This window comes from Papaver somniferum, chromosome 10, assembly GCF_003573695.1.
Source record: "Papaver somniferum cultivar HN1 chromosome 10, ASM357369v1, whole genome shotgun sequence".
NCBI classification, from domain to species: Eukaryota; Viridiplantae; Streptophyta; class Magnoliopsida; order Ranunculales; family Papaveraceae; genus Papaver; species Papaver somniferum.
This window is the reverse complement of record NC_039367.1, coordinates 107,089,040-107,113,058: the sequence shown is the minus strand read 5'-3', so window position 1 is coordinate 107,113,058 and position 24,019 is coordinate 107,089,040. Positions and strand designations below refer to the sequence as shown.

The following is a 24,019-nucleotide window of genomic DNA, read 5'->3' as shown; positions in this document are numbered from 1 at the left end:
GGGAGGCAGTGGAAAGTGTAGTTGTTATTTTTATTCTTAGTTTATATTTTTGCTTTTAGTTTCAATTTCAGTTTACTTATTCAATCTCTTAGAATCTGATTTTCAGGTACTATTTCTTTGGTGAATGCGTGGAGAGGGCAGACCAAGTCCAATTGGTATACGTCTTCGTTCGGGCACTTTGCTAAAAGACTTGATTCGAGCAGTGAATACTCCACTTCCTCCTAGTTCTACACCAAGTGAATTCTCGGACTCAGACAAAGAGGAAGACAACACAATGGGAGGTCGACCACCTACTCCAAGAACACTCAAGGAGCTCAATTCTCCAAACATTGACCAGCAGCCTTTATGTATTCAGCTGAATGGAACCATTGAGTTGAAGCTGCAATTGGTTCACTTGCTGCCCAAATTCAGAGGTTTAGCGGGAGAGGATCCTAATCGTCACTTACAACAATTCCATCATGTTGTGACTAGTTTGAAGCAAGCAACTGCAGATGTCGATATGGCTATGATGACAGTTTTTCCTTTCTCCCTTATAGATGCTGCAGGAGAATGGTTCTTTTGCTTACCTCCTGGGAGTATAACCACATGGAATGGTATGAAGAAGTTATTCCTTGAGAAGTATTTTCCGGCATCAAAAGCAGTTGTGATTCGCAAGGAGATTTGTGGTATTAGACAAGTATCGGGGGAGACTCTCTATGAGTATTGAGAGCGCTACAAGAAGCTTTTAGCTAGCTGTCCACACCACCAAATCAGCGATCAACTTGTGATTCAATATTTTTATGAGGGGTTGCTTTCTAATGATAGAAATTTGATCGATGCCGCAAGTGGTGGTGCACTCACCATCAAAACCATTGCTGAAGCTACAAGCTTATTAGAGAACATGGATGCAAACACTCAACAATTCTACACTAGGGGTGAGCAAATGGTAAGGAAAGTGAATGAAGTTGGTGATTCTTCAAATTTGGAACATAGAATGGGTAACATGGAGAGGATGATGCAACAAATAGCAGCTGCCGTCATATCATCATACACCGAAGAAGTCGAGCAAGCAAGTGCTATGTACCAAAATCAGCAAAGGTCAAGATATGACCCATATTCCAGCACATATAATCTGGGTTGGCGTGATCATCCTAATTTTAGCTACGCCAACAAGCAAGCTGCAGTTTCCACACCTTTCAATCAACAAGGTGGATACCAATTCTTGCAAAGGACGCAACAAGAAGCTCAAGGCATGAGTATAGATGACAAGTTGAATCTCATTCTCAGCACAATGGCGCAAGATAAGCAAAAGGCAGAGATGGATATAAAGGACGTCCGAACACAAATGGGTCAACTAGGTACTACCGTGAGCAAATTGGAAGCACAAGCAGCTGGAAAACTTCCCTCGCAACCATTGAATCCCAGGGAGACTGTCAATGCTATTGAGTTGCGAAGTGGGAAACAAGTAGAGAAACCGACAACATCACCGGAGTCCCATGAACGTGATTTAGAGAAAGAAGTGGACGAAACAATCCGTAAAAAGACTTATTCGGTAAATTCTAACTCTAAACCTCTTGTTTCTACTTATGTTACTCCTCCACCTTTTCCTAGCAGGTTTGCAAAATCAAATAAGGAGACGTTGGACAAAGAGGTTTGGGAAATCTTCAAGAAGATCGAAGTGAACATTCCATTAATTGAGGCGATAAGGAAAAAGTTCTTGAAGGAATTGTGCACTAACAAGCACAAATTGACCGGTAATGAGGTAATGAGTGTGGGTGGAGTGCTTCGGCATATCTTCAAAAGAAACTCCCACCTAAATTGAAAGACCCCGACAGTTTTACTATACCTTGCACGGATGGTAAAACAAGGTTTACAAAAGCTTTGCTAGATTTAGGAGCATCTATTAGTGTTATGCCTGCCTCAATTTATGAATCTTTAAATCTTGGTCCTCTCAAAAGTACCAGCACAGTTATTCAACTTGCCGATAGATCTAATGTCTACCCGAAAGGGGTTGTTGAAAATGTTTTGGTGCAGGTTAATTGATAGACGCATTTATGTGTCTAATATATCTCAATTGTATATAGTGTTAGTGCTCGATTCTATACTTATTTGGTTATTTTATTTATTTGTAAGTGTTTTTAGAAGAATAAGGTTTTGCGGCGAAATTGGCTGAAAATGCGGCGTTTGGAGCTCCGTTGACAGTGTACCGGAAGTACCCCAGAAACACCCCAAAAAAATCGCTAAAGACACCCAAGAGGAACTGCTAAAGGAACTCATTTGGATAAGGGGCACCCCATTTCAAGGCATATGCTAAAAGAACTCCCAGTCTGGTTAAGGGGACACCCTTCTTCACGTTCAAATAATCGATTTTGGCGGGAAACTGGTTCACGTCTGCATGAATTTCTCTGAATGATTTTGGACGTGATTTCCTCTTGGATTTTCATCGGACCAAGTTGGTTTGGGCTTGGTTTGATCGTGTAGGAGAAGTGGTGGGCTTGGTTGAGTTAAGAGAAAGAGATTTTATCTCAAGTTCACGAAACAGAGACGCAAAATACTCGGGATTCTTTTGTGGGTTTAGGAGATTACGTGATATCTGGGAAAGTCTATTAACGGATAGGATGATATGCTGCTATCTCTGGAAAGAGTTTTCAAACACTGGAACTCTATGTTGACGCGTAACAAAACAGAAAAAAAAAAGGAAAAGAAAAAGCCGTGACTTTGAGAGAGAATAAACGGAAGATTGGGGAAGATTTGGTGGCCCTGGATGGTATAAAAAGAGTTGTTCGAGTCTTAGAGAAGTTTATCAAGAGTTTGGGGAAGGTTTGGGACGCAGAGGAGCAAAGAAGAAGGATTAGCAGCAACTCCCACCTGCTGCTGCTGCTGCCGCCATTAGAGGACCTTGAAGAACACGAAGAACAGACTGCACAGAGCAGTCTTATTTTTTGCAGCATCAACAGCAGCATCGAGGTGTCGTTATTATACTACAGTTTCCTGGTATCGTTCTTCTCTGGACGCTTATAGAGGGTCGTAGTTTCACTGTTTTATATTTTTCACTCTTTTAATCATATTTTGAGCATCAAGTATGTATTTTGAGAACATGATTATTATGAGTAGCTAAACCCCAATACTGGGATGATGGAGGAAGCTGTTTTTCAGTCATGTGGTTATTTAAATAATTCTTAATTCACTTTTTGCACCGATTTTAATTGATTTATGATTTCAATTAATTACTTGTGATTTTGTTTGATGGAACATGCTTAGTCCTAGGGATTCTTGATGTGCCATGCTTATAATATACAAGTAATATTTTATGGAATCTAATTTGGCAAAGATAGAGTTAATATTTGTTTTATTTTGAGTTATAATCGCCTAGGATTATTTTCTGAGCCACTTGAATATGAAACACATTGGAATCCTGAGTCCTGGTTCCTCTTGATCTTGTGACACATTTTCTGTGTATATCTTTATTTTTAAATCTTTACAAGTCCGAGCAACGAATTCCTATTTACCGCAAAATTAATATTACAACAAAATGGCGCCGCCGACGCGGACTTGTATATAGATTTGTTTTTAGGTTTCATATTTTTTATTTATTTATTACTATTTGATCCTTTTTACGTTTCTTTTTGTGTCTTTGATTTACAGGTTCGAAGTGGAATACTAAGGACTTGGGAACAAAAAGCTTAAAGCTTAAAGCTAAAAGCTAAAAGCTAAAAGAGAAGAAAAAGAATAGACATAATATTTTTTTTAGGATTTAATCTTTATTTTTATTTTTTTGTATATAACTTTTATTTATTTTTTTTAGAATTTGTAAATAGGCTTTATTTTTCATAATTTTTGTAATTTTTGGACTTTTTATTTGGACTTTATTCTGGACTTTTGGACATTTTTTTAACCCTACGGAAGGGTCTTATTATTAATAAAAAAAATAAAAAATTAAACTGTTTGCAGGGAAGGACGACGATTACAATATCGTCTCGGCCCCTCGGGTTCGTACATGACATAGGAGTCGTGGCCTGAGTCGACTTCAACGGTTCATCCCCCGTCTGGTACGGGAGGTAAGTCCATCGAAACACTCGCGAATCTCCTGTAAGCGAGTTACTGTATTCCTTAAGGTGATTCATTGATTGAGGACGAATTTGGACTGTTTTTAATTTCCTAGTAAAGGGCAAGGCCTGGCCAAATCAAGATAAGGACTCGGATTTCATCACCGTTTCCTTCTTGCCCGCCTTAAGAAAACGAAACCAAACGCGAACCTAAGCCTAAAATTTTGAATAGAACGAGACCAATAGGGTAACGAGCTTAATAGGAAACTCGTTCGAAAAATATTGGTTGCTCTTTAAGCACACTTCAAAGTTCATGATGGTTTCCGTGAATTGAATGCGTGACTGCGCTGCCTTGTGATAGCGGTGAGGCCTTGGGTATCATAGCTCCACTGAGCTTCCCTCTCCTCGATTCAACTTACATTAGCTCGGATTGATTCCAGAGGGGTGTGCTCAAACTGTAACGAATTCCTTTTCGAAGGAATAGAAGCTGGTCTAGAAAACAATCTAAGTGGAGCCATCATGCTTTTTGTTTGCTAGATTCTATAGGTTTGATTTGGTCGAGTCAGCCTTGTTTGTGATTGTGTAGATTTCCCTTGCAATTAAGAATGTCGAACTGGTATGATAGAAGCCAATACAATGAATATCGACCTGAATTTGAATATGGACATCATCAGTATTATGACCATAGTGAGAATAGTGGCTGGGGACGCCAACCTTTTCAAGGTTATGGTTCATACCATGGTGAGCCCAATTACTATCCACACGTGCATCAGTCATACGAGCAAGAAGATTATAGTACTAGTTCTTCGTCTCTAGATGATACAATCAAACTATTGAAAAGTAGTCCTTATTATGATCCTTCAGTTCCTATTCCTTCTCTAGAAGAGACTCTCAGGAATTTAGCTGAGTCTTCACTCAGTTAGCTGAATCGACGTATAAATTAGATGAGGTGAATAACGTAGTTATGGACGAAAGAACTGCAACAACAACTGAATCTGTAGAAGATATCCTCAATAGATTAACTCAAAACTTAGATCCTACACTAAGGGAACTTTCTTTGGAAGAGACCCTTGAGAGGATAGCTGAGTCGACACGTAGACTTGAGTTAGAGACGAACGAAAGTATTGCTCGAAATAACTTGAATTGCCAATATAGTGTATCCAATAATACCCTTGAGAATGAAGATACTTTTTCACATAATCAAGATAACGAGTTTATAATTGGTAACACTACTTATTTAGATAAGGTTCAATCATCTTCGTACTATTATGATGATGAGGATAGTAGTGATGAAGAATCTGAAATATGTGGGCATAGTGATCAGGAATCTAGTAATCCAATTGAGCTGTATAGTGATTATATTATTTCTAATTCAAATCCAAATAATTTTTATGATTATTCACCTATTCAAAAGGAAGAGGATTTGATTAGGGATACCACCGTTTTAGACGATGTAGTTTTTCCTTTTGATTACGAAGCCGATAGTGGTTTAGAGGAACGGGTTCATTTCGAAAATACTGTTTTAGAGTCTAGAGACTTAGAAACAATAGTCTTGGAAGAAGAAGATAGACCCGTAGATATGAGTAAAGATGCACTACCTGATAATAACTTAGAAGAATCTCTTGAATATTTTAAGGACTCTGAAGATACGGAAATTCAAGAAATAATTAGAGGTCTATCTAGAGACACTGAAAACTCTAAGTTTGGGGGTGATTATCAATTCCCTAGTGCCTTACCTTTAACTCTCAGAAAGTCCTCACACTTAGGACTTGATATCTGTGCCTCAACCATTTTACAAGATTACCTTCATACTCGTTTTCCCGAGCCTAATGATGTCCAGGAAGAAGTTCAGTCGTTAGAAACCCATCCTCTGGTTGATGTGATTTGCCCAGGCTATGATCCCAAGATTGACTTTGTTTTCCCACCAAATAGTTTTCTTCCAACTGTGGGAACGTTTAGATTTCAAATGTGTCACTTATTAAGTTCTAAGACTAAGCCTAAGTACTTTAGGAAATTAGAATCGACACATTTGCTTCAGAATGACCACTACTCTGACTGTGGTCAACTATGTAAGTCATACCTAATTGACTTAGAGGATCCTAAATTATTTAGGTTATTTTGTGATTCCAGGTTCTTATCTGAGTTTTTCCAGACTCTAGGACCTAATATTTTGGATCCTACCTATGAGGAAATGCATCCGAGGAAAATAGTCTATTTAGACCCCTTCATAGAACCTGAACCTGAACCTGAACCGCAATTAGCGATAGTTATCCAGAAACTAGGTAAGGGCATGCCAGTATTGTACATTTTCTTGGTTTACTGCAGTTTCCTTTTGTCAGCTCTTTTTGGTTTTAAAGACCCACAGTTATCCCGGCTACTGTTATACGGTTCGAGTTGACTAAACCTTTTCTATGTCTGGCTGAAGACTTTAAACTTAGCACTTCTTGGGAGGTAACCCAAACTCATGCAACCAGGTAATATCTTTCCTTAACTCTTCTGCTTCGAATGGTAATAGTTTCTCCTTGTTCATGTTTTTAATTTTATCTTTAGAACATTGAGGACAATGTTAGATTTAAGTTTGGGGGTATAGGAGAAACTTATTAGTTGCAATAAATAAACTCCAGAGCTTAGAAATTATGCCTATTGAGGATTGCACTAACTAATCTAAGTGGATGGAAGCATTTTGATTGTACAAGTTTGAGGAACCAATCTGATTAGATGGAAACATCTAAAGAGTCTATTCATAAAAGCACAGAGCTCAGGTGTTAGAAATAACATGATAGTTTCACCATATCTCGTTGAGTCCTTTTCACTTCTATTTTTATTTTATTTTGTTTTTAAACTATGTTTCTCTAAGTGATAGGTGGGGCCCACGATTCAAGTTGTTACCAATGCTAGGGTGAATTAGAGTGATTGAGATACCATAAAAAAAGTTGAAAAAGAAAAAGAGAGAAAAAAAAAAGATGAAAAAAAAATTGGTAGTTACCAAAAAGTAGAAAAAAAAAAAGAAAAAAAAAAGAAATTGAGACCAGACCATTTGACCAAAAGGAATAAATTCAATAAAGTCGACCACTGGTACCCTTGTATATGCCAGTTGTGTTGACCTAGAGTTAGGTTATCGACCACTGGTACCCTTGTATATGCCAGTGTGTTGATATTAGTCAGACTAGTATCTCAATCCATTAGGATAGGTTCATTTTGGCGGAGGCCTTCAGACAGATATGGGAAACGCCGTTCACTTAGTAAACATCAAAACCATACATGTTTTTCTATATCCATCTTCTTGATCTATCCATGTGATTAGTTTTGACTCCGAATATGATGTCCATAGTGCAACTATCTGAGTAGAGCTCTGTCACTTTATATGAATTTTAGTATGCTTGAGTGCAAACTCGTGTACAACAATTGGAATTTCGCATCAGGGTACTTCTTCCTGTAGTCAATAAGTATGCCAACCAAGGAGATTCTTTAGTACCTTCCAAGGTTCTGCGTAGATAGCTAAGGTCTGGAGTACAGGTTTTGTGGGTATATCTCTTGTAAGCCCTCCCGAGACTATAACTCGGCCACTAGGGACACCTAGGGGTTTAAAGGCTTATTGCATACGCTAAATGCAATCGACGATGCCTGCGACAGTGAGTTAGGATTTTTTTTGTAGTTTTGATTTGCTCGGGACTAGCAAATAATAAGTTTGGGGATATTTGATAGACGCATTTATGTGTCTAATATATCTCAATTGTATATAGTGTTAGTGCTCGATTCTATACTTATTTGGTTATTTTATTTATTTGTAGGTGTTTTTAGAAGAATAAGGTTTTGCGGCGAAATCGGCTGAAAATGCGGCGTTTGGAGCTCCGTTGACAGTGTACCGGAAGTACCCCAGAAACACCCCAGAAAAATCGCTAAAGACACCCAAGAGGAACTGCTAAAGGAACCCCTCATTTGGATAAGGGGCACCCCATTTCAAGGCATATGCTAAAGGAACTCCCAGTCTGGTTAAGGGGACACCCTTCTTCACGTTCAAATAATCGATTTTGGCGGGAAACTGGTTCACGTCTGCATGAATTTCTCTGAATGATTTTGGACGTGATTTCCTCTTGGATTTTCATCGGACCAAGTTGGTTTGGGCTTGGTTTGATCGTGTAGGAGAAGTGGTGGGCTTGGTTGAGTTAATAGAAAGAGATTTTATCTCAAGTTCACGAAACAGAGACGCAAAATACTCGGGATTCTTTTGTGGGTTTAGGAGATTACGTGATATCTGGGAAAGTCTATTAACGGATAGGATGATATGCTGCTATCTCTGGAAAGAGTTTTCAAACACTGGAACTTTATGTTAACGCGTAATAAAACAGAAAAAAAAAGGAAAAGAAAAAGCCGTGACTTTGAGAGAGAATAAACGGAAGATTGGGGAAGATTTGGTGGCCCTGGATGGTATAAAAAGAGTTGTTCGAGTCTTAGAGAAGTTTATCAAGAGTTTGGGGAAGGTTTGGGACGCAGAGGAGCGAAGAAGAAGGATTAGCAGCAACTCCCACCTGCTGCTGTTGCTGCCATTAGAGGACCTTGAGGAACACAAAGAACAGACTGCACAGAGCAGTCTTATTTTCCGCAGCATCAACAGCAGCATCGGGGTGTCGTTATTATACTGCAGTTTCCTGGTATCGTTCTTCTCTGGACGCTTATAGAGGGTCGTAGTTTCACTGTTTTATATTTTTCACTCTTTTAATCATATTTTGAGCATCAAGTATGCATTTTGAGAACATGATTATTATGAGTAGCTAAACCCCAATACTGGGATGATGGAGGAAGCTGTTTTTCAGTCATGTGGTTATTTAAATAATTCTTAATTCACTTTTTGCACCGATTTTAATTGATTTATGATTTCAATTAATTACTTGTGATTTTGTTTGATGGAACATGCTTATTCCTAGGGATTCTTGATGTGCCATGCTTATAATATACAAGTAATTTTTTATGGAATCTAATTTGGCAAAGATATAGTTAATATTTGTTTTATTTTGAGCTATAATCGCCTAGGATTATTTTCTGAGCCACTTGAATATGAAACACATTGGAATCCTGAGTCCTGGTTCCTCTTGATCTTGTGACATATTTTCTGTATATATCTTTATTTTTAAATCTTTACAAGTCCGAGCAACGAATTCCTATTTACCGCAAAATTAATATTACAACATTAATGAGCTTATATTTCCTGTAGACTTCTATGTTCTTGATATGAGTGATGAAAACTCATCCTCGTTTACACCTTTGTTGTTGGGTAGACCATTTATGAGAACCGCTAGAACAAAGATATATGTATTTGAAGGTACCTTGACAACGGAATTTGATGGAGAGGTCGTTCGCTTTAACATCTTTGAGGTGATGAGATATCCAAGTGATGTGCATGCTGGCTAAGAATGCAAGCGAGCTGAAAGTCGGGCTGACGACTTTAAACCAAGCTCTAAATGGGAGGCAACCCATCGGTTTTCTATCTTTATCTTTATCTTTTTATTTTTTAAGTAAATAAAAAAATTACCTTATTTTATGAAATTTTTTTTTTCTAAATTTTTATCTTTGTTTTTGCGTATCATTTGCGTAATTTCCCACCTTGAACTTTACTTTGAATGACTAAATTTTACATTGAGGACAATGTAAAGTTTAAGTGTGGGGAGCATTTATATGTTTTTAGAGTTTGATGCCTTTAGTAAAAGAAAAAAATAGAAAAAAGAAAAGAAAAAAATTGCTTTATAAACTCCGAAATCTAGAAACTTGTGCCTTTAGAATGACACTACCAATATAAGTGGATGGAACCATCTTGGTTACAGGAGTTGAGGAAACCATTAACTAAAAGGAAGTACATAGCTCAGGAATTACAAATAACATGATAGTTGTTACCATATCTCGGAATGTTACCATATCACTTTCTGTTTTTATTTTTGCAATATTTTCTTGTTTCTCTAAGTGATTTGGTGGGTCACTAACATCGAATTGTTATTACTGCTAGGATGAAATAGAGTGATTGAGTTACTAAAAAAAAAAAAGACCATACCAATTTGACCAACCGGAGTAGAGTATATAAAAAGAAAAAAAAAAAGAAAAAAAAAATGACACTTCGATAGCAATATGTGTGTGTTCTCCCTGTCTCCGTCGCCTAAACAAGCGTGGAACGCAGGATCTAAGGGAATTACCATGTAATCTACTGACAAGAAGCATGCACTTGGATCCAAAAGATCTAATCATGTTGTCAAGAAAAATAAAAGAAAAAAAAATAGAAAAAAGTGAAAAAAGAAAAAAAAAAAAAAAGAAAGAAAATTGTTATTGTTGTTCTATTAATAAAATCGATTGTTGGTTCCCTTGTATATGCCAGTTGAGTTGATCTAGAATTCAGATTGTCGACTGCTGGTTCCCTTGTATATGCCAGCTGAGTTGATATTAGAATTCAGACCAGTATCTCAATCCATTAGTCATAGGTTCATCTTGGCGGTGACCTTCAGACAGATATGGGAAACACCGATCACTTGTCAACATTCGCAAACATCTATATCTATATCTATCTTCTTAATCTATTCATCTGTGATTGTGGTTAGTTAGATTCCGAGTATTGTGATTTGTTCGACTTTCTGAGTAGAGCTTTATTTACTTATATATGAATTGGATTTGCATCAAGGTACCTCCTCCTGTAGTCACTTTGGATTCGTTCATAGATTCTTCACAGGTAGTTGGAATTTGGAGTAAAAGGTTTTGTAGGTACACCTCTTGTAAACCTTCACGAGACTATAACTCGTCCACTAGGAACACCTAGGGTTCAAAGGCTTGTTATACATGCTAATTGTGACCGTAGCCTCGACGAGACGAAGTTGTACGTATGTTTTAGAATTATTTTCTTTGATTTGCTCGAGGACTAACAAAGTATAAGTGTGAGGGAATTTGATAGGTGTCTAAAACACCTTAATATTTATGTATTGTTTATGCTTTCTTTGCTAAGTTTTCTTGTAAATTATGTATCTTATGTTTGCTTTTGAGTGTTTAGGTACTTTGGAGTCATTTGGAACAAAAGAAGAAAAAACAACGCAAAAGTCCCTCTTATGTGCAACTGCTGTTGAAGGCGGATTATTTCTCATTATTTGCTTTTATTTCTTCATCTTTGTCTTAAAAGCATGTCGGCTTTAGTGATGCAAATTCTGTCTGAAAAGCATGGCAGCTTTAGTGATGAAGAGACATTGAGGAAAAGAAGTGAACTTGAGAAGTAAGAGACGGATGTTGTTGGGAAGAAAAAACGTTAAAGTGGATTGCATCCCGACACGCGTCTAAAGCTCATTGGAGGCCAAGGACATTATCAGCGTAGTTGGAGTTAAAAGAGAATTTAATTCTCTTTGTTGCTGTCAGAGAAACACAAAGGCATGGACTGGGAACCGCGCACAGCTGCAGTGGCATATTGGATGTAAGGTGTTGGCCATAGGTTGTGGGCCCAACACTAGAGCAGCTCGGTGGAGGAAATTGGACTTCACCTCAAGGGAGTCACACATGTGCACTCAAGATGGGAGAAAGATTAGGTCTCAATGGAAATCAAAGTCAGCATGTTCATTTTCTTTTACCTGTTAACAAAGAAGGAGATCTGGTTTTCTTGCCATAACCTTCAACTCAGCCATGGAATCGGCAGAATTCACCAAGTGTCAAGAGTCTCAACTGAAGCCGAGAAGAAGAAAAAAGAATGTAGTGGATTTGCTGGCGTTTTATGGAAGAAATTGTGTTGTGAGTCGATGGTTTCTGGCAAGGAAGATGGTTGGAGTTCATGGGGAGATATTGTGCTGTTTTGGCAGCGAGATTGCAGTAAAGAAACCAATAAGGAGAAATGGGTATTGGTGATTTTGCTTGTAGAGATAGAAGCTCGAGTTTGGAGCTAAACTGAGCTCAACTTCAACTAAAATATGAAGTTGTTGTGATCAAATTTGTGTGGATTGTTTTACAGGGTTGAGATGGATTAGTTAATGGAGAAGGGGCAAGGAGGAAATGGGCAGAGATTGGGGTTGATTTAGGTTGCATCTTAACCTGAATTTGAGTTGTTGCTGTTATTGAGTAATGAATGGGAGAAATACAGATGCAAGAGCTATAATAATGGGTTTTGTGGTTCGAACGGTTGCAATCTGTAACGAAAGTGTAATTGAATGCTTGAATATTTTAATGGTTTGTCTGTAAACTCAAATTTGCAAGGAGGAATGCTGCATATGAGCTGCTAAAATCACCACAGTAAACTCATCCCTTTTCACCACCAGAAAACGCACAACAGGTACTCGAGAGATTGCCTAAGTGACCAGACACTCTTGCTATAACAACAGCTGGCCATGAGTTTCAGGGTTTGAGCTATAAGGATTATGGGGTCTGTGATGTGTCGAGAAGAACAGTGAAAGGAGTTCTTGCTGCCATGGTTTCTCATCAATGTGTAAAATATTTGTAAGGATTAAGAGTTTAAGTATTCCAGGTACAGTTTGAACTGATGTTGCAGTCGTGGACTTATCTGTTGAACAAAGAGCAGTTCGGGGGAGGTTGGAATGTTATGAATTTGGGTCCATCTGATGTAACCAAAACAGTTAACACATGGGTTTTGTGGTCGTTCAAGGGAAGTATACGGGAGCTTATAGACAGCAGCTAGGACGCGGTTTAGAAGCTGAGATTAACATAATTCATTGGTCGCGTTTGCATTACTTGGACCTGATTTAGAAGCCAACATGTATTTGTGTATGTTGTGAATGGTTGGGTCGGTGGAGGTCACGAAACTACAGGTGCAGAGTTATATATAAGGAGGTAAGAAACACAACTGAAACCCTACCTTTTAATCACCAGAGAAACGGCGCAGCTGCAATTGAAGATAAGTCCAGAACCTAGCTTCTAGAAGTAGAGCAACAACTTATTTGCTGCCTAGGTTTATTCTCAACCCTATTTCTTCTTTTTAAACAATCTTTTAAGCCATTGTTAAGAACTTATGACAATGAGTAGCTAATTAAATATTTGATTAGGGGCGATTTCAAAGCCCGGAGTATGAATCTACAATTGATATGAAATAACTCGTTTTCTTGTCATTGTTTTCGTTATTGTTCGATTTCTACTATGACAATAATGTTTATGGATTATTTGTTGATTGTTTAAGTTTGAAATTAAATAGTTGATTCATAATTCTATTGCTAGTTTAGATTTTCTTCGACCCATAATTGTCTAGAAATATAAACATAAGTAGCAATATATGGGTATTGATGATGGGACTTTGTTAAGTACCCATATGTAGAAATTGACACTAGTAGGTAATTCATGCTTTTGATTTTATCACTAGTAACAATCTTATCTCACAAAACTTAGAACATTTGTTTAAGTCACACCTAGAGAGCATACTTCTAGGAAACTTGGCAAGTAGAATCCGGTAGTCGAGCGCTTCCGTGTCCGGTGAGCTTAGGAGATAATAACGGGATAGTTTAGTGTATTAATTATCCTAAGTTTGTTACTAACGAGATAATGCAAAGAACGTAGCTATATGTCAATTTGATTTATATTCCATGGCCGAGAATGAACCTTTAATTAATTTCATCTCATATTTGAATACAACTTACAATTTTCAGAATTTCTACAACACAAGCATCTTTTCTAAAAGTAATTCCGTAACAATTTTTGCTTAATACACCTCCCTTGGGACGATCCTTCTTTCATTATACTACTTGCTAGTGTGAGTATAGAGAAATATTATTTGCGAGTTGACACCTCGTCAAACTTTTAGACCCATAATCAGACATGATTTTGAGATGATCTTCTTCTTCCTTTCTGTATAATTCCTTGACACTCCTTAACTTTTCGAGCTTCCTCTTTAAGCCTTTGTAACACTGCGAGTTATTGGAGGCATACTCATAGATTTAAATAAGAATTTATCAGGGGTTCCCAATACATGTAAGACGGAATTTTCTTAGAAAAAAATAACTTTAGGACCGGAAATACCAAAGAGATTTCTGAAAATCAAAATATACAGGGTATATTTTATTTCCATAAGAAATTGTCTGAAATCCTCATACTAGGAAGAATATATTCTTAATAACGGTAATATTAAGATCCGAGAATTTAAATAAACCCTAATTACCGAAAACCGGCGTTGCATGAACTTTTTAGACAATATGGATTCGCAGTTACCCATTTTTTTCATGATTTTTTTCTTCTTCTGATATTTACAAACACAATAATGTGCTCTCGTTTCATGTGCTTCCTAATCCTGAATAATATGAGCACATAATCTGAATGAGGGTGCACTAACTCCACACAACTAAGTTGTATCAAAGTAAGCCTTGGCATGCTTACTACGAGTATCAGAACCATTATTCATGTTTCTCTTTGGAGATTTCTGTCCAAAGTATTTTCTCCCAAGAATTTGATATTTCCTTGTGATAATGCAAGTCAGATCATGAGGAGATAATGAACTGATGTGAGAATTTTCAGAGATAGATAAATCCCTCTTAATTCCGTTAACGAGATTTTCATATGATCTTCTCGTTCTAAGGATTTCCTTATCATATAATCAGTTTGATCATCGGAAACAATTGTAGGATTTTTCGGAATCCATTTCTGATTGATTTTCTTGGCAGAAATTATCTTTTCACCTTTCTTTTGGTTTTAGTAGGTAAACTACCTTCATGAGAACCGAGACTTTTCCGACATGAGTGAGGTGGAACCTTTCCAGAAATGATTATCAAATCTTTGGTTTGAACAATTTGAGTTGATTTTATCAGTTTGGGTATAATCTATCTTTCTACCGAGGAATGATCTTTCAATTTTTAAGAAAAGACACTTCGTTTAACACTTATACAAGATTATTTTGAAGAAGCACAAGTTTCTTGTCAAGTGACTGAAAGTCATATACCTTATGATCCTTTACACGGAACCGATTCATCAGTAGTTGTAGAAGAAGGTTGTTCATTCTCTTCTGACTTGATGTAGTTAGGCAGATTACCTTCATTATCATGAACTGTTTCAGATGTGATCGAACAAGTCTTGTCATCATGATCTGTAAAAGTCGAGCATGGACTTTTGGTTTCTTCATCCGAACAGATTCAATCACTCAAGACCCCCTGTGTATAACTAATTTATAACAGATTCATTAGTCAGAGTTAGATTGAAATCCTTGTTCTTGAGAGAATGCCTTATCAAGACCTTCTATTTTGGCAGTGAGATTCATATTCTCTTTGGCTAGAGTCTCAAGTTGTATATCTTTATCTTAGAATTCTTTTCCGAGAAGATTATATTCTGCCTTTAATCTCAGTATTTCAGAAGACATGTGTCTAATAGGATTTATGAGTTTTACTAACTCTTTTTCAGCATATTCTTTGACATCAGAGTCGGACATAACAAATGTGTTATTGATCATCTTAACTCCTGGATCTTGAGTCAAGGAAGTAGAAATATTTTCAACTTTTGAGTATTCGTAATCTTGCAATATGTTATCTGAATCAGCCATCCGATTCAAATCTTATAGGTTGGATCGCACCAAACACAGATTCTTAGATCTTTTCGTGTTTGCCTACTCTGATACCAAATTAAATGACGAGGGTACACAAATACACCACAATCGTTTCGTATCAACCTATAAGTCCGATATCTTGTGTGATCGTCTATGGACAAAGTCGAAACAATACGACAACAAGATATTTACTTGACAATAGTTACGGTTCTTAGACCGATTGACTATAGAATCAAAGTCAAGTAATATGGATTAACGTACAAGAGTATTTACTTTATTATAACTAACAATTATAATACGGAAGTAATATAACTAACACAAACAAGATTTTGTTAACGAGGAAACCGCAAATACAAAAAAAACTCGGGACCTAGTCCAGTTTTGAATACTCACAGAATTAAGCCGTTATACAAAGAACAAAAGCCAACTTCGTATAGTTGAGACCAAGTAAACTACCCCTAGTTACTTAGTTTCCTCAGTATCCCCGCGTCTTATGTACTCAACTCCTTTTGATCGTATTCCAAACAGTAAAGGAACAAATCTGTTTTGGTAACCACTATATTCAATCTTTGATAAAAGATATGTTGAGTTGTTGACAAATACTCTTATGTTTAATTTAATAAAATCCTTGGTCTGGTTAGATCAATCCGAATCTTATTAATCGAAATAATAAAATTCTGTATTCGTAATCAAACAATATAGAACGCAAGGAGAAACTATAAAGTGATGCCGATCTTATACAACTAGCAAGACAAGTTTATCAAAGATAAACAAGATCTACTTGGATCTCAGTCGATCAAGATGTATACACAAATTCACAAGATATGAAAACTAATTAGAGAAATCTTTTTCGTCTTCAAATCCTCGATTATCTTTAAAGTACCTGCACACAAAAACTTGAATCCTCTTGTGATCAATCACACACAAAACTGAGTCCGTTAACAATGGATCATCACAAGATGTCCTTATATCTAACAACAGTTCTAAAGATCTCGTCGATACTTTGATCTATTTTTAGTGACCCTTATGTCAGAAGAGAAGATTCTCAAGAATAATCAAACTAGGTGCAATCAAAGTTTCAATAACTATTAGTCAATCAAATCAATAACCGAAAACTAAAATAACAATGCAATTATCTAGTTTCCCACCAGCGGTACTCATATAGCTTCTTAATCCCACAAAAGTCTTTAAACGAGCGGTCGTAAGAGATTTCTCATAATTAGGGTACTTTCCTCTCCGAATAGACGGGTCCACCAGAAACAACACGAATGAGGTTTGCCTGGCTCTAGACCAAGGTTGTTTGGACAACAAGGAAATTCCAAGACCGAAAATATTCTCAAAATATGCAATAAGTACCTAGTTTCGGTTTTCCCATTTCCAATTAATGTCAAACCGAAATCTCTCATACAAAAACTTCAAATATTAGTTTAGCACATTACTAATATTCCTTTTTCTATAGATATGTCTTAATTGCTGGAAATCAAAATATAAAGAATCGAAATTCCTATTAAAAGATTCTCAATATTTCGGTTTGAGATCACCTTGAGTATCAAGGAATATCTTTGAATAATTATGAATAAGAATTGTGCTCATTTTCAAATTATGTCGACATCCGCAACTTTCCTATCTTAGCAAACCCTAATTCTAAACTCACACAAAACATTGAAGTAGTATGTGAACTTGAGATTCGGTTTTGGCTTTCAGACCGGTTCTACCATGACACTTAACATAGGTTAAATTTTGGTTATAGCAAGCCTCCAACATAGGTAGGGATTAGTTCCACCAAGTCTCCTAACATAAGCCAAAAAATCGGTCATACCAACTTCCCAAAATGGGTAGTGATCGGTTCCACCATGGATCCCAACATAAGTTAAGAATTGGTCATACCAACTTCCCAATATAGGTAAGGACCGGTTCTACCTAGAATATCAACATAAGTTTAAGAATCAGTTATAGCTTCCCAAGATAGGTAAGGATCGGTTCTACCTTGACTCTCAACATAAGTTTAAGAATCGGTTATACCACATATCCTACCATAGGTATGATTCGGTCATAAAAGATATTCATGATAAACCGAACTAACATACTTACTGATTTCCTTTCGATTACGAAAAATTTCGTATATGTACTTCATTTGAATAAATGTTATAAAACATTGTTTCCTATGATGAAATCACACATGTATCCCATACACACAATCAACTAACAAGTTACATAGATTATGCTGATGTCACACTTACGAAGATCAAAAGATAAGCGCTTTACTTCATAATTCAGTATATTTCCATGACACTTTGATCATAATAGTATGACCAAGTCAAATACTAGAGTTTCCTATATAACTTCACATGTTATGTTTTCAATCAAAAGCGACTTGAAAGATATGTTAGGAATGGAAACAAGTTCAAGTCAACATTACTAACCTCAAGTGGAAGGATGATGTCTTCGTTGTAGTCGTTATTTCTTCACATTCTTTAGGTCTTCAGAGTGTAAGTCTCAACATTGCTAGACTTTCTAGTCTAACCTAAACGAAGTCGACTCTAGAAATTAATCAAGCGACTCTAAATGAGTTTTGACATACCAACGTTTGGCGGGTTCAACCGAGCTATGCTCTAACATCCGCGATTTTAAAAATCGGCAAATTATTCAGGTCTATTAAGTACTGGCCCACTTACTTAGAAATTCGTTAGATATGTTTTAAGCCCACCATGAAAGCCTAACTACACTGTACACCCTTGTTTTCCGCAAAATTGTGTTTAGTGGGAATCGAGTGCTCTACATGACACATACTGTATTACCCACAAACCTGCCTATTATTTTGAAATAGAGGTAGTATATAGTTCACTTAGATGTAAAATCATAGTTTTTTATGTTAAAAATTACTACCTCCATTTCTGGAAAAGTATTATTTTCATTTTTTTATTTTAGTATAAAAATAGGCCAAATGAAAAATGTAAGTAACATTTTTTCGGAAACGAAGGAAGTATTTTCTAATCATTTAATATGTGCCGGATTCATACATGAAGAACCCATTTTACGCGAATTACCACATTGATTGCATAGTTGACCGAATTTGCATATTGCTCAAACGGATAATTCACGAACTTTTACCGCATCAAATTTTGGTCGGCCGCCGAATTGCTAACTAGGCTAATAAGTAGGTTGCCAGTGATAACTTCCTCCACCGGTATGCTAACATTTTCACCTTACGCAGTTTTAGGCTTTAAATGGGATCGGGAAGACCTCAGTGGTAAGTAGGTTCTAGAACGACCAGAAGGCTGGAATAACGAAAAGTTGGGTTCCGTTTTTTCTCTTATAGAATGACGGGTTGAGTCAGGATTTTTTTATTATTACATTTCCTGCATTATTCAATAGGAAAATTGAATCAAAACAGATTTGTAAAATTTGTACCGAGAATTCTTCGGTTGTCTTGGGGATCTTAGGTAAATCTTTTTTTTTTTCTTCTTCTTATCATATCTTTTCAACTGTTATTATTCTCTTCATGATTTGCTGTTAATTTGTGATTTATTAGAGAGAATGTTATTGATTATTTGGGAATATCCGCAGATCTGATCTTTGCATGCTCATTCTTGCCGCGACTTTTTTCTTTTCTTTTTGGCAATTCGATTCGTTTAGTTGACGAATTGATGAATGCGGGTTATTGAAATATTGCACATTGAGTGTTGAAAATTGAGAACAATTTATGTGAATTCTTGATTCAGTATTTTTGTGGTATAAAGATTTGAATTCGGTGAAAGTTTACAATGTTAATTAATGAAAGAGCAAAACATCCTTTATTGGGAAAGGAATGAACTTATATTGCTTTGGATCTTGTTGTGCAGCAAATCATCTGATTTTCTGGTTAGGAACTTAGGATCACATCAGAGTTGCTTTTTCTTTTATTTGCAATCTTCAGAGTACTTTTTGGCAGTCTATTTATTTAATGGCAGAGGTATGTAATAATTTAACTCTTGTATTTTTAACACAATTCTTACAATCTTAGTTATTGTGCAGCTATTTAAAGTAATTAGTATTCATCTGATGTTTTTTTTTTCTGCTTGTTTGTTGTATTCTTATAATATGTTGATTGTTGCAGGAAGGACAAAAGGTTACACTGAATGTATATGATTTAAGTCAAGGACTTGCTCGTCAACTCTCTACAACATTTTTAGGCAGAGCAATTGAAGGAATTTGGTAACTCTTTGCCATACAAAACTTGCTTTTGCATTGTATAGATTGTGGAACAGGTCCTTTATGCTAGACGGAACTCATGCAATTTCATACCGGAGATCTTTTTTTTTTGTTTTTTGTTTTTTTTAAGGATTACGACCATGCCATTTGATTTCCTCTGATTAGTTAAAGAAATGCCATTTTAAAAATAAATATACACTGAATCATGTATTCCAAGCTCAATTTATCTAGGCTAGGCCACATTTTGTTAGCATGTTACCATATAATATTCATAGTCATTGATAGCTTTTTGTTGCAAGAGTGTTGCATATTGAAGGTGAGTATCTGTGTATTCAAAGTAACAATATCCCACTACTTAATGGCAAATGGTAACACATATCATGTTGGGGCATTATTTCTTTGCTAGTGTAGAGGTTGATCTCATGCGTCTGACAATCTTTTAAAGAAAAACTATGCATAAGTAAATAAATAAATGGTGTTGCGATGTTTCTAAATAACGGTGGACTCTGTCTCTAACCTATGTAAATTTTTACTCAATGAATTTGCAAAGCGTTCTCTTGAAAATTTAAAGCATACTCTTACATGAGAGTTATAGGGCTAATTGTGGAACCCGAATGCCTTCACAATGAAATAATCAAGTACAAAAAGTAGGAAACCTGATATTACGGATATTTTCTGTGATCAATGCTGATGTCAGAAATAATTTGATTTTATATCACATGGAAAGCCAGATAGCTGATAGGAAAGAAATAGTAAACATTTAATGTGTTTTAAAGGACTTCTTTCAAGCCTCGTCGATTGACGGTTACAGCTTTCTGATTTCTGAATACTTGTGCTATGCGTTTTTTCTCGAAACATGTTGATATTGGAGTTTCGAGTCTAAATGCTGGTCTTAGGTGCCATAGATTTGGGCTTTATTGTTTCATTTATCATTTCTCTTCTGTGTGAGGAAATTTCTTAGGAGCTGTCCTGTGGAAGCTGGGGTCCAGAACTTTCTACATTGTTTTCCTGAGCGTGGTTTCATCGTTAATGTAACATTCGTTCGCACAGAAAAAGAAAAACAGCCAGAAAGAAATTGTCTGGGTAGTTTTTTTTTTTTTTTTTTTACAACGATACGCCTATAAAAAAATAAATTCAGCCGAATCGATACGTATATACACGTATAGAAAACTGTGACTAAATATTAGATATCAACAGCTGTCAAGATAAATCTCAATATCTTAGTATTAGAAAATTTAGATATTTTACTAGAAACTATGAGAAGTTTTAACTATAGTGACAAAATATTAGTTCCAAATCTGTCTACTGATCTTGCACTAGACTCTCTTCCTGCTTATCCAGACTTTTTCTCATCAGTGAGGTTAATCATACATATTATATGCATATATCTTGCAAATTCACTACTTATATATCTATGTTAAGCTGATATTTATATTGTGTGTGCCGTATCCACGTATTTTAGTTTTTTAAGTTGTTGTATCGAACTAGCGTATTGGATACAGGATACCGGTACCTTTTCCGTATCGTTGTAACATACTGTAATAATTTTTTTTGAAATTGTAAGTGTTCTAGTCGTGTCCGATAGTGTATGTTAATCTGTTTCTTGAACTCTAGTATGTTAATCCTGTAGTGTATGCTAATTGAGGGATCTTTGTTAACTTGTACTCCCTCCGTTTCTGTAAAAGATTACTATCACTTTTTCAATTTGGCCTATTTTTATGCTAAAATGAAAAGGTGATGATACCCCTTTTTCAGAAACTGAGGTAGTATTTCTTTTTGTGACTTCCGCCAGCAGAATGGAGAGACTTGTGTGATGGTTTCTTATTAAGAATAAACATCTAATGAGGCTAGTCTTTCTTGCTTGCACTTATTTGAAAATTATTCGTCGTATGCTTTTTAGGCACACAGGTATAGTTGTGTTTGGGAGTGAATACTACTTTGGGGGAGGTATACAACATTCTCCTGTTGGAACCACCCCATACGGAAAACCTATCAAGGAGTTAGATTTGGGTGTCACACATGTGCCCAAGGAGATTTTTGAAGAGTATTTACAGGAGATCAGTCCTCGGTATACAGCTGAAACCTACAATTTGCTCAGACACAATTGCAATAACTTCAGTAATGAGGTTGCCCTATTTTTAGTGGGCACCAACATACCCGACTACATACTGGAGCTACCTAATGATGTTTTGAGTAGCCCTATGGGTGCTATGATATGTAAGTCCGCTTGCCTTCTGTGATTTGTTATATGGTTAGAATTGTGTTATTTTTTATTTTGTATATGGTAGTATGCATGACCTTATAATCTTTTGTGTGATTTGCTGCAGTACCCATGATACAACAACTAGAGACAACATTGAGATCCGGTGCTGTTCCCCAAGTCCCTCAGCTCAGACCTACTTCCTCAAGTCAGCAGCCTTCATTTTCAGTCCCAACACCTGCCTCATCAGCAAGAGAAATAGCTAGTGGTACGGGTAATCCACTGGGTTCTGATGGGAAGACTTCTACTGCGGAAACGCCAGAGAAGAAAAAGACAAACAGTGGTGGGGATCCTCTTGGGGATGCAAGATTGAAGATGCAGGAGGAAATCACTGCTGAGTTCGCGGCGATCATGGCATCCGGAACATTACGCGCAAGTGAGGCAGCTGCACTTGCCACCAGAAGAGTAATGGAGAGACACGGACTAGAAAATAGTGGTGTTATGTCACAGAGATAGGAGAAGGGGAGAGAGAGATCGCGTTTCTACCGCTTTCACTCAATGGGAAATGTTGAATGAATAGTATTTTTTTTTAAACTTTGGGGCTTGGGCGATAACGAATCTGAAGTGGCAACTGAAAATTATATTAATGAATAGCAATTCTATCATCTGAAAAAGACCAACATTTTAATTGTATTACTTCAGTCAGGATTTTTCAAAGAAATTTTTGAGCTGTAAATACCCAAGATCAGCTTGTTGGGTCCATTACATGGATATGTGACTTTGCTACATATCCCCACAATCTTTGCTACATATCCCCCTTAATTGTCTCCCAGTGCATCTAAAACCCTAGATTTAGGAAGCCTGCCCTAGATTTTGGAAGCCCGGAAAGCGGTGGGTCCATGGCTGAATTCGATGAACTAGTGGGAGAATGAACGACCCAGGGACACTATTGTGTGGGTGGGGGGTGGATCTGCTGTAAGTTGCTATTCGATAGTAGCCATAGCTACACGTTTGGTTATCCATTCTATCCTTCAGCACAAATAAATCATCTATTAGCTCCTGGTTTGTTGTTTTTTTCCCAATAAAAGAGGATAAAAATCCTCAAGCATACATTGATAACAAAGGCCTTCTGTTAAGGTCCTTTGTGTTACTGACAACAACATTCCAGTTTTGTATATCTCGGTAGTTCATTACGATTAGTAGACTTCCGTCTCTCCAGTTATTTTGAATTTACAAAAAACCGACAGATTTGCTGTCAAACAATATCGAATCTACTTGTTAACACGAAAGTCATAGCTTTAAAATTTATATCAAAGTGCAAGTTGTTTCCAAAATCAGAGATTTATTGGAATCTTCTATTTTTTATAGCTTTAGTATATATCTCTATGAGTTGTGCGAGAGCTGGTTCGAAATCACTTTAGAGGATAACTTGGTAGCCACTCATTTCAATTACTCATTTAAAAGCCGCCTCGGCTCTTGCTACTTCTAATTGTTCCCTAGAAGTATAGTTTCTCCAGCTCCCCTAGCTTTAATGGTTTTACCTGCAAAGTCAATCATTGTTAGTCCAATTTAGAACTGATTACATGATAATGCATGAATAAAGCTACACTTACTTATTGCCATATATCATGATGTGTCCAGTGATTGGTTGCTAGTAATAATCAAAGAATTACATTTAGCGGATTGCAATACAAAGTTTGCATGATGTCATAATCTTTTATGTAACCCACATAGTTTATGAACTTTACTATCTTCCTTGATGTAACTGTTAGAGCAGTGCTCGGTTGTTATCTCAAGTTTGTTGTCAATGTTAGATGATCAAAACTATATCTTAATTTCTAATCTACTAAGTCAAGTCTCGAACTACGTTAGAATTTGATAGTTGAGTATTAGATATCACCCTCGAAGACTAAAGATCGACGAAGACATTTGAAGAAATTCCTTTATCAGTTATGTGAAGACCGAACCATTCTATTTTCACTATCTTACCATCATATATGTTGAGACTATGTCGTATGACTTCTAGTAGATTTACAAAGAAGAAATTACGAGTCAAAGTTGCCTTGTTAAAAATCTCGAAGTATGATTCAAGCATAGATATTCAACGGTCCTTAACAATAT

The 24,019-nt window shown here is 36.5% G+C and overlaps 2 protein-coding genes across 2 annotated transcripts; both read left to right on the top strand.

The window, feature by feature from the left end:
• Positions 1-124: 124 nt before the first annotated feature.
• LOC113316059 lies at positions 125-7,834 on the top strand. Its single transcript, XM_026564293.1, has 3 exons — positions 125-699; positions 805-1,741; positions 7,817-7,834. The coding sequence occupies exons 1-3, from the start codon at positions 125-127 to the stop codon at positions 7,832-7,834; spliced, it is 1,530 nt and encodes a 509-aa protein (XP_026420078.1).
• Positions 7,835-18,612: 10,778 nt separating this feature from the next.
• Positions 18,613-22,586, top strand: LOC113318825 (desumoylating isopeptidase 1-like). Its single transcript, XM_026567081.1, has 5 exons — positions 18,613-18,950; positions 19,350-19,459; positions 19,604-19,701; positions 21,599-21,915; positions 22,026-22,586. Exons 2-5 carry the CDS (start codon positions 19,451-19,453, stop codon positions 22,412-22,414), a joined length of 813 nt encoding a protein of 270 aa, XP_026422866.1. The 5' UTR covers positions 18,613-18,950; positions 19,350-19,450; the 3' UTR covers positions 22,415-22,586.
• Positions 22,587-24,019: the final 1,433 nt, after the last annotated feature.